General features: G+C 61.6%; 1 protein-coding gene across 3 annotated transcripts in view; it reads right to left on the bottom strand.

Moving 5' to 3' along the window:
- The window catches only part of HDAC4 (histone deacetylase 4), a 286,142-nt gene that overhangs the window by 45,358 nt on the left and 221,572 nt on the right, over positions 1-19,212 (bottom strand). For all 3 annotated transcript variants that reach the window (XM_032636830.1, XM_032636829.1, XM_032636831.1), the window contains exons 12-15: positions 16,843-17,081; positions 8,688-8,927; positions 5,708-5,894; positions 2,303-2,436 (exon numbers count right to left, since the gene is read on the bottom strand). In XM_032636830.1, coding sequence (XP_032492721.1) covers positions 2,303-2,436; positions 5,708-5,894; positions 8,688-8,927; positions 16,843-17,081 — 800 coding nt within the window. The remainder of the gene's footprint in view (positions 1-2,302; positions 2,437-5,707; positions 5,895-8,687; positions 8,928-16,842; positions 17,082-19,212) is intronic.

Here is a 19,212-nt window from a genome sequence, read left to right as displayed (position 1 = left end):
ACCTGCTCTCAGGAAGCGGGGGCCAGACCCCAGCTCCTTGGGCATCTCCGAGCCTTCCCGCGAGCCTGAGACGGCCCGCAGTCGTCTGACACCCCGATCTGCGTGTCCGTCCGCATTTTTCTTCGGTTTGGAAATTCCTCAAATCTGGACGCCTCAGCTATTTTCAGATGTTCTCCAGAAATTATCTTGAGCTGAGCTACATTTACTTAACCTTTGAGAAGGAGGCTGGTTTGCGAAGCGGAATTCCAGTTGACACTTCTTTATACTTTCCGAGGGCCAGAGCGACACAGGAAGAGCCAACAGGACCCTGGGGGCCCAGGGGGAGCCCGTGGGCTCGCCGGGCTGGATGCACCCCCGTGCAGGGGCAGGCCAGGAGCTGTGCTCCCCCCGGGGACCTCCAGGGAGGCCCCAGAACCGCTCCTAACGGTCCACAGGCCTCCCAGCGACGCCTGCCGACGCAGGAGCACAGGGCAGGGGAACCGGAGGCCGGCTGTGACCGAGGCTTTGCCGGCCTGGTCTCCTCCTCGTGGAGGGGCCACGAGGCCGCAGAGAAGGTTGCCCACCCCGTGGAGTGAGGGGCGCTGGCCGGGAGGCCTGGGCACCGGGGGGTCGCCTGGTCCCTCTGCTTCTCCTCTGTCAGGGGCCCCTCCGACAACCCGTGTTCCCTCGGCCGAGGGAACATGTGTCACCCTCTGGACCTGCAGGTGCCCCGCATGGTGAGCGTCCCCGCACGTCGAGGGCACGCCTGGCCCTTCACCCCGGGTCTCCTCGGTACCCGGGGGCCCCTGCGGCCATCGGCGCCGGCCCTCAGTGCCAGGGGGCTGGACGAGCAGCTCGGTCTGCTCCCCTCGCCTCCGTCTTCTGCCTTGAAACTACCCTGGAGGCCCCGGGCCCGAGGGGACCCTCCTGGGGGCGAAGGAAGCGGCGCCTGGGAAGCGGGGTGGGGCGGTGGTCCTGCAGCGGAGGAGGAGGGTGCGTCCGCCAGGGCGATGCTGCCCCCCAGTGGTGCAGCCTCACGGGATCCGGGAGCAGGTGCCCAGGGCTCCAGCCCACAACCTCGGGGTCCCCCTCCTCTCCAGAGGGACTCCAGGACAGGATTCTGGACCCAGGCCCCATGCTTTCCCCTCCAAACACCATGTACCGCCATAAACTGGCAGAGGGATGGGGTCACGCGGGACAACTGACCTCAACTCCTAAATACTGGCTTCTGGGGAAGGGGGGCTGGATGGGGGGCAGAGTGGGGTTCGGGCCACGCCCGCCCTCCAGACGGGCTGCTCCGGGCCTGGCCCAGGTGGCGCTGGGCTGTGAAGGACGGACGCGGATGTTCTGCTCATCTACGGGGCTCTAGCTTTCCAGGGCCACCACGCCACCCTGCACCCCATCCCCGGCTTCACGGGGTTCCCAGTGTGTGGGGAGACAGCAGGCCCCCACTTGGTGGGCACGTGGGGGGCCAGCTGCCACTGTCCTAGAGGGCTCCTGGGAGGGGGTGCCACCTGCCCCGCTCCACGGAGGACGACGCTGTGGCGCCCACGGCCTGGAGCTCCCCCCACCCCCCTCCCCGTGCACCCACACAAACGGTCCTCTGTGTCCTCTCACCCCAGAGCTCAAGACCCTCCTGATGGCCGCATGCCAGGAAATGTCTCTCCCCCATCGGAAGGATGGAGGAGACTCAACGGTCCTTCCGCAGAGCCTTCCTGTCCTCATGGGCCTGGGGCCACCGCAACGGTGGGTGGGCAACGTGAGTCCCAGGCCCCGACGGGCCGGAACAGAGGCAGCTCAGCCCACCTTGTCGGCAGGCAGCATGGTCCCCTTGCCAGGCGGCTGGGACAGACGTGAGGGCCCGCCGCTCAGAGGGGTAGAGGCAGAGGCAGTGCTGTGCTTGGGAACCAACGCCAAGCAGACCAGACCGGCCCGCGCACCCTCCCTGCCTCGGGGGCCAGAGGCTCCCCACACCCTGGGAGAAGCTCTCAGAAAAATTCAAGTAAGAAAACTTCCAAGGGAAAGCCAACAGGATGACGGATCCCCCGGACCCCGCCCTTGCGGCAGAGGCCCTGGGACGGCCCGGCCGGCCCGGCCGTGTGACCCGGGTGCTGACGGGGAGCCTGGCTAGGGGCTGGCTTCCCAGAGAACAGGAGCATGCGACAGGAGGTGCAGGACAGGAGAGCTCGGCATTCCTCCGGAAGCCAGGCCCGTGCGCCCGCCTGCAGGGCCCGTGTCCTCCCCCAGGCCCTCCCCCGCTCAAGCCCTGGCTCACTCGGCCGGCATGGGCTGCCCTCCTTGCTGCCCGCAGGGCTGGCCTTACCTCACATCTGCCTCGAAGGCCGGTCTCCTGCAGCCGGGACCAGATGCTCTGGATGCGCCCGGCGTGCTCTGGGTGGCTGTTGGTGTTCCCACAGGTGCACTGGTGCTTCAGCATCAGCGTGTCGTACACGAGGCCTGGGGCAGAGGTGGAGGCGGCCGCCATCAGATGAGCCCTCGGGTTCCTGGGCAGCTGCCCCCGCCCACCGCCCGCTCACGGCACTCGCCCAACGGTCAGAGTCCCCGCCACCCAGGGTGTGGAGGGAGCTGAGCGGCCTGCGGTGCGGGGGGCAGGCGGGGCAGGAAGAACCGAGAAGGCAGGCGGCCCGCCCCCAGGTCTCTCGGCTGTGAGCCCTGTGGCACTCACGTCCAGGGGACTGCGCTGACCCAGAAACAAGTGAGATTTTGGTCCAAAACTCGAGTCTGTCTGTCAGGGGACTTCTCTCTCGAGCGGTTCAACCTTGTGGACTGAGATCCGTCCAAGGTTCTTGGGGCCCAGAGGCTCAGTTCTGCCCTCAGAACTTTGCAGAGCAGCTGGACAGGCGCGTGGAGCTCACATACGCGCTCGCACACACACACGGACGCAAGCGCATTTAAAATCACCCTAGAAATGGACGTAAATGGAGGAGTCCAGGAACTCACACTCACTCCCCAGCTCTGCGCTCTCCACTTGGGACAGTGCCGGAAGCTGTTCAAGCCTGAGGGTGCCCAGCACAGAGCCAGCCCAGCGGCGGGGTCCCCCTCAGGAGGGAAGTGCGGTAGCCTCACCGGCCTGGGCTCCACCGCAGGGAAGCGGTGGCCCTTCCAGCTGATCAAAGTGACTGATGTCACTTGGCAGCTGCGTGGAAGGTGGTGGAACCTGCATGTCTGGAGAAAGGGGAGGGGGGCGGGTGGGTGTGGCCACCTTCAGCTTCCACCAGGAGCCCCCCTGTGCCGTGCCCCTCCTGGGGTGGGGGCGGGGGGGTGGGTCAGCCCCTGGTGACATCTGCCAGGAGGCAGCCCTGTTGTCCCCGACACAGCATAGTCACACACCTGGCTTCCCAGGGTTGGGACAGTGGGAAGGTGGCTGGGTGAGTGGACGCCCTGGCAGCAACCGGCACCTGTCACTAATACCTGCTTGTTCAGGTGGAGAAGGGAGGGAGCGCCAGGCAAAGAGCAGGGGCCGCGGAGTCAGAGGTCCACGGCCGCTCCTTCTCCATGTCTGATGCTGCCAAGTGGACGCATTAGCACCAGCCTCCGGGGGAACGAGCTTCAAGGTGAGCCTGTTTCTACAGGTCCAGCTGGACACGGCAGTGCCCGAGCCTCCCCGCTCAGTCTCTTAGAAGTTGAGCTAATGGGAGTCAGTCCCCTTGCATTGGAGGGATTCTGGGTCCACCAGCAAAACTGAGCGGTGGGGCGGGGGAGAGTGGGGTTGGACTTCTGGTAAAAAAGCAGTAGGACAGGGGCAGGTTTACAGTCAGTGCGCTAACGAGGGTGTGCCTGGTAGCGCGTAACAGATGCACACACACGGCTATGTGGACGGCACAGACGTATGTATGTGCACAGCCCAGGGGCCCATCAGTGCCACGACACGGCCACCCGCCCCTCCACAGCGTCGTCGTGGTGATAAAATCGCCTCCTGACGTTTACTGGCCACGAGGCCAGGAACTTCAAGGTGATGCCACTGTCATCCCCCTTCACAGACGGGAAACGGCAGCAGAGCCGGTCTGCAGAGTGAGCGGGGAGCGGCCAGCATGCTGGGCAGACACGCGTGGGCTCAGAAGACGCCAAGAATGGCCGACAGCAGTGCAGGGCCCCCAGAGTCCTGGCTTCGGGAAATGCACAACGTCTGTGTCTACCTGTCTGTCTGGCTACGCGCAGAAACAACCCAGGAGATGTGACCTGAACGCCGACAATGGCTCCTCCGGGGGGCAGGGTTGGGGCACCCGTTAGCTTCTCAGGTTTCCATCACATGTGCTTTCTTTTTTTTTTTAAGTATTTATTTATTTATTTGGCAGCACCGGTTCTTAGTTGCGGCATGTGGGATCTTAGTTCCCTGACCGGGGATAGAACCCAGGGCCCCTGCCTTGGGAGCGCGGTGTCTTAGCCACTGGACCGCCAGGGAACTCTCATGTGTGCTTTCTTACAGTGATATGCACTGTTTTATACATTAAAGAAAAACTGATAACGAAGACAAACTGAGGAGGTCCATCAACAGAGCAGGGTCCAGCGGCCGGGCCGCTGCTGGTGACGTCATGCCGGCCCGCAGGCTCCCTGGTGGGACTGCTGACCGCCCAGGGGGCACATCTGACACGGGAGCGTTTCCACTGTGGTCCTGGGGTCTGTCATGGGAGCTGCGCCCTTCTAACAGTGGACCTACCTCAGCCAATGGCCAGGGACTCACACTTTTAAAGAGTCACCGCTGATTCTATTTGTGATACTTGGCAGTTTTCTGGTTTTCTTTCTGCAAAGCAAGAACTTAACTTCTGGATATACTGACTATGGAACTTTTCTCTGAATGTGAGCAGTATCCTGAGACCTGACAGAGAGAACACGGCCACGTCTGCACATCCCAGTGTGCAGAACAACAGGGCGTTTTACGAGAACTGTTTGGAGGAGGATGAAACTGTTGTGTATTTAGATAACTTTACCTTAACATGCCACTAAGAAGAAATATCCAATGAGATGAAAACAGTGTGAGGCGCTATCCCGGCCACCCTCCCGTCCCAGGCCGGGTGCAGCAGGGTGGAGGCTGCCCCGGGAGCAGCCTCGGCCCGACAGCGAGGCCAGTGCCTCAGACCCTGGTGGACGCCTCACTCGGCTACAGTTCTCAGCCCTGACTTGCGGGGAGCGCCTTTCAGGCGCAGGCAGAGTCCTGCCCGCAGACTTCTCCCCGGCCGGGCGGGGCAGCGAGGCAGCACAGGTGGAGACAGCTCGGTGCACAGAGCAAGCGTCCAAGGGCTGGCCGAGCCCTGCTCTCACGCGATGCGCAAACACTGCACGGGGTCACCTGGGCCTCACAGGCGAGGTCCTGGCCGAGCGCTCAGTTCGAGGTCGGGAAGGATGCGAAAGGGCAAGGTCGCTGCCCTGCTGACCGCGGACAGGAAGCCGCCCGGCCCGCACAGGCCCGCGGACGGGCTGTTCTCTGGAGACTATGATTCTCCGGGGAAGAGAAGGCGGGCTTCTGGGCTCAGGACAGAGCCCCAGGGTCACAGAATGGGGTGAGGGGAGCCCCAGGGAGAGCTCCATCCGGTGCCCCCAGCCCGGGCTAAGCCGAGGGCAAAGGTCGGGCCAGGTGTGAGGGGTGTGAGCCCTGCAGGAGGCGGGGGGTGCTGAGCCGCACCCTCTGGCCCGCGCAGGCCCCGCAGTGGCGCCTCCCGCCCCCTCACGTCTGCCCAGGCCGCAGCCCCGACCCCCTGCCCCACGTTACCTGTGGTGAACCGCGGCTTGGTCGGGGGCTCCTGCACAGACATGGGGAAGGTGGCGGACGCGGGGGAGGACTGCGCTCGGGACAGAGGCCGGTGGCCGCCGAAGGACACGGGGATGCCGGCTGCCTCCATTGACGCCTGGTAGCTCCTCAGCTGGTGGACCCGTTGCTGCTCCAGGAGGAGGGCTTGCTGGGGGAGAGGAGACAAGAGCCATTTTTGTTGCTTCCAGGCAGCTCCTGCCCCTGGCTGGAGGGCTACGTGTGTCTCCTCCTCCCAAGTCGCTCATCCACCCGGCCCTTGGCCCTCGGGTGGCACCGGATGGACAGCCTGCGCTGGCCCCGACCAGACCGGACATCCCCGTGGGAAGACAGACCATCAGCGGAGACGCCCGGTGAGCCCGGTCAGGGCTGACAGGGAGGCCCGGCCCAGCCAGGGGGCTGCGGGGGGTCCCTGAGGAGGTGGCACCCAGGGAGGCAGGGCGGCTGGGCAGAGGGTGCTCGGGGCGGGGCTCGGAGGTGTGAAGAAAGGCACTGGTGCAGGAAGCCACGCCGACGGGGCTCGACAGCACTCCCGGCCGGTCTGGTTTCGACCAGGACCACTTGGTCTGCACGCCAGAAACTTGGATGAAAAGCACATCACGGCGAAAATGCGACTTCTTCTCCATCCCCAACCTCTTCCCTCTCCTGGTCTCACACGTCCTCATGCCAGGACGGGAAGGACGGCTGAGGCAGAGACGGCCAGGGCCCAGCAGTCTGGGTGTGGGTGCACCTCTCCGAGGCCTGGACCCAGAGCGCAATCCCCTGGACCCCGCTTTAGCCAAAAATAACCAGAGTAAAAGTGGGTGAGTTAAACACACACTTTACAAGCTTCTTTTTCACAGAAGGTATCTTCCATGTGAAGAACGGGCTTCTGTGAGAATGCCAAAAGCTCCGAAAGCAGGAAGTTTGCAAACCAAAGGGCCTCCGCCGGATGAGGCTCTAGGGCTCGGAAGCAGGGAGGCCACAGCCCCTCGGCTGAAGCTGGACAGGCCCCCCCATCACCCCTTCCCTGCTCTGGACTGAGCCAGCGGACAAGCACACACAGGAAGACGCCACGGGGACCGGGGGCTGGGTGGGAGAGAGGCGCTACGCCCACGGGAAGGTGGGGTGCTGGATCTGGGGTGGAGTCAGGGGAGTGGTGGAGGTGCCAGCACTGCGGGCGGCCGCCCAGCCCCTGCCAGAAGCGCGGGGAGCGGGGGGCTTCCTCCCTGGGCGGCCACGGAGGGGAGGGCAGGACACCCTGTTCAGAGGTGCTGGAGAAAGCAGGGCTCCTGGGCGACTGCAGGCTCCACAGCCAGCCCTGCCTCTGTTCCCGGGGGAAACGCTGTCCTTTGGGAAGCGCGGGCCCCGGTGAGGAGCAGACCCCCGGACGAGGGCCCAGGGCTGTGCCGCGGCCCTGGGGGCGGCCTCTGTCCGGGCTCCTGGCCTCCTGCCTTTACGAAGCTGAGTGGAGAGGAGAGAGCCCGGAGCCCCTCCCAGGCGCTTCCTCCCCTTCTGCTGACAGGGCGCCCAGTCTCTCCAGATACGAGCCGCCTACAGAACGTGGTGCCCGTCTTAAGCTGAGACCTGCATATTGTTACGTGTGCACCAAGCTCCCCCGAGAGGGGCTCTGCTTGTGGTTCCCCAAAGCATACAGAAAGCAGGCGTTTCTGATAACTGTCTCAGGCTTGGAGTACAACGAGGATAATTTTCCTTAGTGAACGCTGGCCACTTTATCATTGACAAGACACTAGCCCCCAAAAATTGTCGAAACGCCTTCCAATTTCATACTAGCGTACGAACAGCAAGCTGAATTGCACTTATAATGAGAGGCTGGCTTCCTTCAAAAACGTGCGAGGCCCACGCCCCCCAGCACTGGAACGAGGCCCCAGCTCAAGCCCCGTCACCTGCAGGAGTCTGCACAGCACAAAAGACAGCGGCTTCCTCCTGCTGGGATCTCCCTGTTTTCAATAAGTGTTGGTTCCCGTGCACTTTGCAGAGTGGTGTTTGGCGCTGAGGCTGTGGCCCGAGAGAGGAGACCGGCTGCCCTCCAAATGACAAATAAGAAAAGCAACACAGCGCCAGCCGCCTGCGGTGCCTGCCCCGGCGTGTGGAGCCGGCAGAGGGCTGAGCTGCGGCCTGTGCGGGGTCTCCAGAGAAACCTATGAGCTAATCCCGTGTGTCACCTCCCGCCCCAGTCCAGATGCCCCCGGGTGGGCAGACGAGCAGCAGAGGCGCCTGGCCTGGGCTGCCGGGCCAGAGGAGGAGCTTGGCTGGGCAGCTGGCACCAGGCCCAGCAAGGAGGGGGTGGGCAAGCCGGGGCCCTGCACCTCGGGTGCTGAGCTCCAGCATCGATGAAGGACACGATTAGATATTAGATTCCACTCCTCAGATGCCCTGGGCCGGATTCCGACTTGCTGGCCGGCCGCGCTAGCGTTTCCCTGACCTGGCAGTTTTCCTTTTCACTCAAAGTCAATGAACCATCCCTCAGATTTAGTCATCAGTCTTGTGAGTTTGCTCATTGCACGTCACTGCCAGGGAACCTGACCCGCTCTGGACACCCGGGCCAGGCTGCTGTGCTGCACCTGTAAGGCTGGTCGCTGGTGGCTTCTTGGCCCCCGAGGTCCCGGCTCCTGATCGGATGCCACCTAGCTTTCTGATCAGTTAACGAACCGGCCTCCCTCCCCACGTGTATGCTGATCCCACCAGCACTTGCATCCGCGTTCAGCTACAGCCTGTGAACCTGAAGGAAAAGCATCCCTAAGGAGTTCAGGGCCTGTGCTTAGCCGGAAAGCAGGCGCATAAGTGCCCACAGCGGGCAAAGGGCCAGTGTCCCTGGGGGTGACCCGCTATAACACAGACGTCGCACCACACCTCCCTCCCGCATCGCCAGGCAGACGGGGCCTGGGCGGCGGTGTGGAGGAGGGCACCGCCCCCGGGGTCCGGCCCTGCTCAGCGGGGTCACCTGTCTGAACAGCAGCTCCTGCTCGGTAGGCTGCCGCTGGCCCGGTGTCACGTCGTCCTCATCGCTCTCTACGGGCTCCTGCTTCACCTGCACCCCGGCCAGCGTGTGCGCCTCCTTCGGCCCTGAGGGCCGGTCCAGGAACGGCTCCTCCAGGAGGGCCTGGTGCTCGCGCAGCTCCTCCTCAGTCTCCTCAGGGTGGCTCTCGGGCTGCCGGGCCGGCTCGCTCGCTTTGGGGATGATCTGCAACACAGAGGGTAGGGACGGAGCTCGGTGTGACATGGGGCGAGATCGCAGGACAGGAGAAGGCTGGTCACAAAGCCCACACCTCAGAAACACAGAGGCCAGCCTCTGAGGGCGCTGTTACACCCACACGCACCCACACCCACACGCATGCGCACAGACGTGCGCGCGCGCGCGCGCGCGCACACACACACACACACACACACACACACACACACGGGTGCTGGGTGCTGTCCGAGGTGCTGAGAAAGGACACAGCCCGGCATTTGGTACCTGCTCTTAAGCACATGTGTGCCTGGCACAGAGAAGCGCAATGCAAGTTACAGGTGTGGACACACGTCCACACCTGGGCGTGAAGAGGGAGGCCTCCTTCCTTCGCGGTCACAGCTGCTGGGAGAAACCTCGCCCGTGCCCCTCCCCTGCCACCTCAAGAACACGCGCATCCCAGACGCCGTGATGACCCTGCCTGCCAGCCCCCGACGGGACACACGTGGCTCCCCTGCTCTCCCCTGGCCTCTGCGCCCACTCACGCCTCGCTGTCCGGTCTGCCCTGGGCCTGCTGCCCGGACACCACGCTCTTCAGCAGTGCGGTCCTTTCCCTGCTGAAGGTTCCACACACCGGTAACTCCCAGACGCAGGTGCCCGGCCCAGGCCTCGCTCCTCATCCCCAGACCTACCGCCCGACAGCCTGGTAAGCATCCTGGCTCAACACAGACACCCGGGGCACCGGCTCTCACTGGCCCTCTGCCTTCCGTGCCTGCCCAGCACTGCCCATCTCATGTCTCTGGAGAGCACACTTCTCTCCATCCTCACGCTCTGCTCCCGTCCTGCACTGGGCAGCCTGCATCTCCTGCTAGATCACAGCCACGGCCTTCTGAGGCCCCTCTCCCGTCCACCTCCGTGTGGCGGTGACAGTGGGCTCTCAACGTGCCACCACCCTGCCTAAGCCCCTGCAACTCTTCCTCTCGTCCTTACTTTGCTCCTCTGCCGTCGGCCCCGCTCACCCTCCCCTCCAACCACGCCATGGCCATCCTGACATCACTGCAGTTTCCTCCCAACGGGCTCCCCACGGCTTCCCTCCCTCCCGGACGCCCCTGGGCTGACGCCTCGACACCCCTCAGACCTCCAGTCTTCTCCGGGAGGCGTCCTTTGGCCTTCCGGGTGGGGGCTGGGTGATGCTTATCTGCGTCCGCACCCCCAGGCTTTTCCAGCCACAGGAGTCATTGCAGCTCTGCCGCTGCCGTTTACACGGCCGCCTGACCTGCAGCCTGCAGTTCAGGTGAGGGTAGGGGCCACTGCTGACTTACCCACGGGGCACGTGGTAATTATCCATTAAACGTTCACCTGAACGACTGGGTAAGTGAATGAGCCGTCCGGGGAGTGGGAGGGTCAAGGTGGAAAGTGAGCAAGGCCAGCACACCGGGGGCCGCAGGACAGCAAGGGCCGGCCCGACGGGGACGAGGCGGGGACCTGGCCCGGCGTGCGGGGGACCAGCAGACGCGCAGCCCAGAAGTAGGCGCTGTGGTCGGCCAGCCCGCCAGGGCCTGGGAGGACAAGGGCCTGCCCTAGCCGCTGCGACGTGGTGGGGACAGGGCCATGCAGCAGCAAGGGGGCAGCATGTCCAGGCCCGGGACACCGCAGAGGGAGGGCCGTCCAGGATGGCGCCCTGGGTCTCGGGTGACGAGGCTGCCGCCCCAGGCATGGGGGCCAGAAGACAGACAGGTGATGGGGGCACAGAGGTCTCGGCCGTGCCCAGCCTGAGGGGAAGTGGTGAGCTGGGAGGAAGCTGAGAAAGAGGAACAGACGCGGGGGCCCCTCCTCGGACGCGGGGCCCCCCCCTCTGACGCGGGGGCCCCTCCTCTGACGCGGGGCCCCCCCCCTCTGACGCGGGGCCCTCTCCTCTGACGCGGGGGCCCTCCTCTGACGCGGGGCCCTCTCCTCTGACGCGGGGCCCTCTCCTCTGACGCGGGGGCCCTCCTCTGACGCGGGGCCCCCTCCTCTGACGCGGGGCCCCCTCCTCTGACGCGGGGCCCCCTCCTCTGACACGGGGACTCGGGCACAACGAATGTCTCAGAGCAAATTAATAACTGAACTGCTTGACTTTCTGTAAACTGTGAAAGAACGTGCCCCAAATTTCAAAGCCCCAAGCCTGAAGGTCGCTCTCCATGCACAATCTGTCCATTCGCTGTGGGAAAGGAGTCAATGGGGCAGATGTGACTGGTGTCGGGGCTTTAAGGAGACGTGAAGCTCTCAAAAGCCCCTGTTTAGGTCCCTGCCATGCGAGAGATCTGCCCTGCAGGGGAGAATGAATCTTGTCACCACTCCTGACTCTGTTTCTAGAAGGAAACCGAGGTCTTCAAGGAAGCCTAATGTTTTCTCGTCCTGGGCGTTTGTATTTTAAAAAGTCCTTACAGAGCCGCCTGTGCCCTCACCCACACCTGGATGCAGTGAAGCCTGGCCCACGAGGGATGGATTCGGGACACCTGTGCCAGTGCTGGTATTCCATTAGCTTGTAACCAGCCAGGGGTCAGCTGTACCCGGCGGGTACCAGGGCTCAGCCCCAGAGGAAGACTGAGCTATAGATGCCCTCCTCAGCACCTGCCTTACTTTGCTGAGAAAATAGAGTTCTGATTGGGCTAGGGGTGTCTTTGATGTGATCATCCTTTAAGTCGTTTGTAATGAACACTGTAAAAGAAAGCAACCTATGAAAGCCAAGCCGCGGGGACCCCAGGCCCTTTCTTTACATCTGCCCATGGCAGCTTCTCATCAGAAAGTTCCAGTCCAGCCGGAACAAGGTGGCCAGAGCTCTGGGAGCAGGTCAGCGCCGCTTCAGCAGAAGGCGATGTGGTGAGTGGAGAGAAAGCTGGGGCGGGAGGGTGCTGGCTGGCAGACACGCTCAAAACTCTATTTTGAGTAAACAATCCGCCAACCTCACATCCAGGTGCTTCGACAGATTCCTCACCGTGGTTCATCAAAAAAAAAAAAGTGTTTTGAAAGTCTGTTTCTGATGATTTTGAGATCTGTCAATCCCATCTGCTTCCCACACACCAGGAGTCCGCGAGGCCCCGTGATGAACTTCGTGCCTGGACAGAGTCCACTCGGGGCCAGACTGTGCCTGCCCCCCACTTGCCCCTCCACTGGGGCTGGGTTGAGGCATGGAGGACCCATCTCTGCCGGAAGAGGGCGCTGGGCCTCTCCTGGGCCCCGGCATGTCCGCAGGCGCCTCGAAACCTCAGCAAATGGCATTGTAAGCCTTGGCTTTAGGACCCACGGGGTCAAAGCTCTCTCGTTTCCGCTGTCCCCCAGGGCCTGGCGCAGAGTCTGATAGGTAACAGGGTGGGGTTTGTGGGAGGTTTATTGAGCGTGGGGCCTGAGAAGGTGGCTGGGGAACAGACCCGGTGAGAGGACGCCACGGCAGAGGGATGGGGAGGGAAACAGGAAGGGGGGACAGCAGCCAGGATGGATATGGGAGTGGCCAAGGCCCCTTGCGATGCACTGGAGGGCAAGGGTGTGAAAGAATTGGCAACAATGGACAGTGGGGTGGAGGTCAGGGAGAGGGACCCAGGGACATGGACGGGGGCGTGGACAGCAGGGGGCGGGCATGGGGATGGGGGCTCCCAACACCATGGACTTCACCCTCCAGATGAAGGTCCCGGAGGTGCTTTCTCAGAGCGGGTGGCAACCTCCTCTCCGCTCCGTGGAAAGATCCCAAAGGGTCAGGGGACTGCCTGCGGGGAAATGACCCTTGGGGGCTCAGCCAGGAGGGGGCCGAAGGTCAGCAGAGAGTTGGGTCCTGGCACAGTGAGGGGAGGGCGGGGCAGATGGAAAACGGAAGCGGGGAGCACAGATGCTCCAGGCCAGGCTCACGGAGGGAGCCCGGGCGGCTGAGGGCCGGGGAGTGGGTACTTCGGGGGAGGTGGGGTCGCCACGTAGACAGAGGGGGCAGGAGAGAGGCTCCCGCAGGGGAGGCCGAGGGGGAGGGCGGGGCCCCTGCAGGGGACTTGGAGAAGCAAGGTCTCTGTCGGGAGGGAGGCTGTGGCGCCGTGGCCCGAGGGTGGCCTGCAGGGGGGTCACCTGGAAGCTGCGCCTGGTCCTGAGGACGCCAGGCCTGCTCCAGGCCCTACGGCAGGCGGCCCCTGAGTGGGTAAGTATATCCGGGGACGCAGTGGAGGTGGAGGCCCCGGGAGCAGCGACCGAAGGGTAGAGGGTCCTCGTCGTCCGGGAGGAAACGGGGTTGTGACAAAGCTGAGAACATGATCACCGAGGAGACAAGGAGAGCAGCCACGGGAAGGTGCACTCAGTGGACAGAAGCTCAGTCCTCGCTCTCTTCCAGCACTTTCCTTTCAACTCCAAAACTACAGCACGGTTTCGAGAACAGTGCAAGATACTCCACATGCCCTTTGCCTGGACGTCAGCAGACGGCGGCCATGGAAACAGGCAGAGGCCGCCTGTCCTTCTGCTGACCTACCGCGGGCTGGCGGGCTGCCGGACCCAGCTGGCAGACGTGTCAGCACGACGCTCTCCCCAGAACCCAGGGGAAACCGTCCACCGTGGGGCTTTGAGGGACGGGCTTAGCAACCATATCTGCTGTGTATACAGATGAATACAGATGAAAAATACAGATGAATTCAGTACCTGTACCCAGTGTGTCACGTGTGAACTTAGTAACTGTGTATGATCCTGGTGACCTGTATTTAAGTTTCCTCTATTGTTCCAATAACGCCACTCGTGGCCTTTTTGGTCTGATTTGGGTCCAGCTACAGGTGAAAATTTGTCTTCAGGTGTCCTGTACAAGGCTGACATTTCGGGAGAGTCCACGTACTCTGTAAAGCGCCCTGGAGGTGGAGGAGGGCTGCCCCCTCAGGAGAGACGTGGGCGGTGCCCCCCGCGGGGCCCGCAGGGCCCTCGGGTCGGGCATGTGTCCGTCGGCGTGGAGCCGGGCCATCGGGGGTTGGGGTGGTGTGATCGTGTTGACTGTGGACGTCAGTGCAAGGTCTGTGGGCTGTGTTCTACTTCTTTCCATGAATGACGGGCATAGGGGTCCAAGGGCTGGATGTGCAAGCCTCGGAGGTTTCCACGTGCGTCCTCTGTCCCGTGTGGTGGGGTTCCTGCCCCCAGCCCAGGCACATGCACCCTCGCCTCGCAGGTCGGCCTGGCAGGATGCAGCACCTCTCGGGGGGCGGAAACTCCACACTGGGGTGGGGAGGAGGGCTGTCCCCATGTGGCGGCCTCCCTGTGACGCCGAGAGGCCTGCCACACACCCGCCAGGGGTCTTCTCTCAGCAGTGACGCCGGTGTGTGTGCAGCCAGTCTCCTTGGGCCACGGCCACAGACAGAGGTCTGTTTCTCTCCCTGTCCATCTGTGAAACGCAGCTCTGCATCCACAGGTTGGGCGGGTCACTCAGCAGATCTGGCTCCGTGAGAGGAAGGAAGGCTCACTGCGGGTGAGTGCGACAGTGGAGACGTTGGCGGTGATGCCGCAGCAGATGGGACAAACGCATCAGCTCTTTGTCTCCCAAAGACCCTTAGGATCTCGGGAGCACCCTCTCATCAATTAAGCGAGAACAGACGTAAGCCATGTTTATAACAAGAAGCTTCTAAAAGCCAGACTAGAGTTCAGGGCCCAGACCTAACTGGTGAGCAGGCCAGTATGTAAAGGTCATTGGATACACTCACCATTAGACACCCAAACAAACGAGGCCCAGTTTTCGTATTCACAATGGAGGCTGAACAAGCAGTGAAGCACGCAAGGAATGGCTGCAATCCCGGTGCACGCTGGCCAGGGCTGCAGGGAGCTGGCTCAGGGGCCATCAGGGTACGAGCCCCCCTGAGATGAAGGGCAGAAACGTCAGTGCTGGTGGTACTAGATATGACTGTCAGCTCCCTGAGCATCCCAGGAGAACAGCGCACAAACACTTCAGTCAACTGTCGTTCGCTACGGCAAATCGATCACAGAGCAAAATCCAGGGGGATCAGCCAGCTTCTGAATCACTCTGTGAAGAATGCAGCACACACGATAGGTGTTTCCTGTCTTCCTAAAACCTCCTACACGCCCATCACTCGGTTCATGACGTAGTGCAATTAAGAAGCCGGTTGGGGGCTTCCCTGGTGGCGCAGTGGGTGAGAGTCCGCCTGCCGATGCGGGGGACGCGGGTTCGCGCCCCGGTCCGGGAAGATCCCACATGCCACGGAGCGGCTGGGCCCGTGAGCCATGGCCGCTGAGCCTGCGCGTCCGGAGCCTGCGCTCCGCAACGGGAGAGGCCACAGCAGCGAGAGGCCCGCGTACCGCAAAAAAAAAAAGAAGCCCGTCGGTATTAGGAAGGTGACGTGAAGTGCCTTTGACGCTTTTGACACTTGGTGATGCCCCGCTCGCCCACCCTGATCAGGTGCCTTTCCTGCCCGAGTGGGGGGCTGGCTTCAGAGGCCCCTCCCACTACTGACACGGCCCTGTGCTGCCTGCTAGGAAAGCCCGCGTGGCCAAGGGGGCTCCGGGGCGGGGCTGGCGAGCCTGTGTCCCAGCGCCTGGCGGGCAGCAGGGGTCTGGGCTTGGCCTGCCCTGAGCGTCTGTCTGGCCTCATCCCTGGAGAGGGCGGGGTCCCTCCTCACCTCTCCACCTTGCACCTGCCGGGCACGTCCCACCTGCTGGGCACCTAAACACATGACCCTACCCTCGTCCCTAGGCCCCTCCCGTCCCTGACCCTTCCATCCCCCAGGGAAACAGACAGAGGCCTACGCACATCTGACAAGTGGAGCACAGGTGACCCACCCGAAAAGGGGAAATGACGGGTGAGCTTTCACGGGAAGCAGACACGTCCATAATCAGGGCTCGCCGCCCCCAATCTGCCAGCGTTCTCACGTTTCCTTCAGAAAATGCCCAAAGTTGCCTCCTATCACCTCAACCTCTTATTTTTTTAACAGCTTTATTGAGATGTAATTCATATAGCATAAAATTCACGCCCTTTAAATTGTATCACACAGTGGTTTTAAGTATATTTACAGAGTTATGCAACCGTCACCATAAGCTGCTTTTAGAACGTTTCCACGCTTTCATAAAGAAACGTCGCACCCCCAGCCCCTGGTGACCACCAAGCTACTTTCTGTCTGCCTGTTCTGGACGTTTCACGTGAATGCAATCACGCACCATGTGTTTATTAGTCTTTTGTGCCTGGCCCTTTTCACTCAGCACCACGTTTTGGGGTTTACCCACGTGTGGCCTGTGTCAGCGCTTCTTCCCTCTTTGTGGCTGAGCAACGTCCCGTCGTACGGACGTGCCACGCTGTTTATCACGCACCGTGCGATGGGCACGGGGGCTGCCCCCTGCCCACCCATCCGGAGCAGCGCTGCTGTGAGTGCCCGTGGCCAGGCCCTTGCCCTGAGTTCTCCCGGACAGATGCCCCTGAGCTGCCGGGCAACGTGGTCGCTCCACGGTTAACCTTCGGAGGAACCGCTGGACCACGTTCCGAAGTGGCTCGTCTCCTCTGACAGAAAGAGGCTTCACTTCGAATGTAAGCATTAGAAACGAGCCACTCAGAGCTGCTGCTCCTCCGTTTCCATAACCAGCAGGGCCCCGCTAACCTTGCCGCTGCTTCCCGCTGAAAGGGGGCCGGGAGTGACCGTCCAGACCGTGGAGGGATGCAGACCTCTGGGCAGGAGCCCTTCCGACGAGGCTGCTGCAACAGGTGGGCAGGGCACGGGTGCCGAGGGGCTCGGAACCCATGCTTTGGGGGCCCCGTGCCTCCGTTGGGGCCTCTCTGCTGCGGGTCTGCTTAAGAGGGTTAAGTGTCCTTAAGAGACCCCAGAGAGAACCGTGCGGGCCAAGTAGAATAAGCCCCCGGGAAAGAGACACTTCCCGCGCACAGCGCGCTGCAGCCGCGCCCAAGCCCGCAGCCCCGCCCAAGCCCGCAGCCCCGCCTCACCTTGCCGAGGTGCAGCTGCGGCTGCTGCAGGTGCTGCTTGTGCTTCTCCAGGAACTGCTGATGCTGCTGCTGGACCACCAGGTGCTGCAGCGCCTGCGCGCTCTGGGGCAGCGGCGCCGACTGCGTGCGGCCCAGCGGGCGGTGCTGCCGCAGCTTGTGCACCGACGGGGACACGCGCTCCGCCCCCACCAGGGGCTGCGCGTGCAGGGGCAGTGCTCCCAGGCCTGCAAGATAGCGGTCTGAAGAGAATACAGGGGGGAGAGGCAGCAGAGGGGAGGGGAGAGGGCCGTTGAGTGACTGTCGGAGGCCGGCGGTCCGGCACCGCCTCCCTGCAGCCCGCCGGGCCTGCTCTAAGCTTGGGCTTCAGGGCAGAGGCCTTCCATCATCTGGTCCCCGGACAACCAGGTCCAGGCCGTAAACGAGAATGGTCCCGGCACAAACGCCCTCAGAGGGGGCCCAGGTCCGGCTGAGGAAGGGGCCAGGGTTCTGGTGGCTCCAGAGTGTCCTGGAAGGGCAGGCTCCTCCCCGACAGCCCACAGAACCAGGGTCTGAGGATCGGTGGTCCCTAGGGATCAAACCATCTTAAAGTTCTCTTAAAGCATAGATTTTATACACACAGAGGGCATTAACACTTTAAAAACTCCTGACGCACATTGCCAAAATCTCTTTCTACGAATTTCTGGAAAGCTTTTGCTACCAGCTGATAGGAAAAGGGCAGCTTGGCCGCACCCGTGCCTGGACTAAGTTTTTCAGTTAAGAATCTATATTGACGGGACAGGGTCTTGTTTGAATCTGTGTTTGAATCTTGTTTTAAAATGCAACCTCTTCACACAAAACCCAGGAAGGTAAACGTTTTTCCTCCTGTATTCCTTTGTATTCCAACCATCAGTATTTTTTTTTTAATGAGTTTTGATTGATTTTTATTTATTTATTTTTGGCTGCGTTGGGTCTTTGTTGCTGTGCGCGGGCTTTCTCTAGTTGCGGCGAGCGGGGTCTACTCTTTGTTGCGGTGCACGGGCTTCTCATTGCGGTGGCTTCTCTTGTTGCAGAGCATGGGCTCTAGGGCACGTGGGCTTCAGCAGTTGTGGCGCACGCGCTCAGTAGTTGTGGCGCACGGGCTTAGTTGCTCTGCGGCATGTGGGATCTTCCCGGACCAGGGCTCGAACCTGTGTCCCCTGCATTGGCAGGCAGATTCTTAACCACTGCGCCACCAGGGAAGTCCCAGTATTTTTTTCTTTTACAAATTGTTGGTTTAGATTAGTTTACCATTTTTCCCCGGTTCCACGGGCAAAAGGGTATAACGAACCCATCCCAGGCCACCTGAGTGTCTGTTCCCTGGCACCTGAACAACATCTAAGCATCACTCAGGCAGACTATGACCCCAGATCAGGGTGTCTGACCAGGAGAAACAGCAGGTAAACTGACACACCAGCTCTCGGCTTCCCAGAGAGGCTGGCTCCCGCGACGGGGCACCTGCCCGAGGCGGCCCTGCTGACAGGTGGGTGGCTCCTGCCCTCCCCCCAGGGTCTCCAAAGCCAGGGGGGCTGTGTTGCCATGTTTAGTCGAGCCTGAGACTCCCGGTGGGTACGGACTCTCAGTCTTTTCCTGGTCCCTTCAGGGGGGCTATTTCTGAATTAAAAATACTACTTTGTGCCAACAGGAAAAAACCCCTCAGCCCTAGCAAAACTGTCCCTTGTTACCTTTTCAAAAAGTTAATCAACCACAGTTCCCTAAGCCACCATCTCTTTTTATCCAAACCAGTAGTTTTCTGGAAAGGTAAGTTATCTTAAACTTTACCGTCTGCTTGGCTACTAAGTTAAAGTGAATAACTCAAAATGTATTCGAGATAGAATAGAATCGTTCTCTCCCCAGCTTTCTAGAAAAGTTTTTCAAAAAAGAACGGCATCATTGTAAAGAAGGTCTTTCAGAATTCATCAGTTGTTGATGTAGGTATTGTGGAGGATTAAACCATTTCACGGAGATAAGGACACCAGCCACGCAACGCTGCATTTATGGGATTAAAAGGCTACTTAGTTACCGAAAAGGTCCCTTCTTGGAAAACATCCCTTGTTGTTTTTAAAGCTCCTGTGGACCCCCAAGAATGAGGGTGTAACAGGTGATGGGACAGCAGAGCCCTGCACTGGGGTCATCTGGGCCGACCCCACATCATATCCCGCAGAGAAGCTTCTCTCGCTTCTAGAGGAGGGAATACTAATTCCATGGAGATCTGATGTCCGGTTGGACACAGGCTCAGGAACAAGGAGCTCAAGTGGGCCAGCGAGGCTGGGACTCCGGTTCCTGCTGCCGCTGCGGGTTCTCCAGGGCTCCCCTCTCTCTGATCTGGGCCTCCAGCAGCTTGACGACAGTGCA

Source organism: Phocoena sinus, chromosome 7 (genome assembly GCF_008692025.1).
Source record: "Phocoena sinus isolate mPhoSin1 chromosome 7, mPhoSin1.pri, whole genome shotgun sequence".
In the NCBI taxonomy this organism is placed as follows: Eukaryota; Metazoa; Chordata; class Mammalia; order Artiodactyla; family Phocoenidae; genus Phocoena; species Phocoena sinus.
This window is presented reverse-complemented; position numbering and strand designations above follow the sequence as displayed.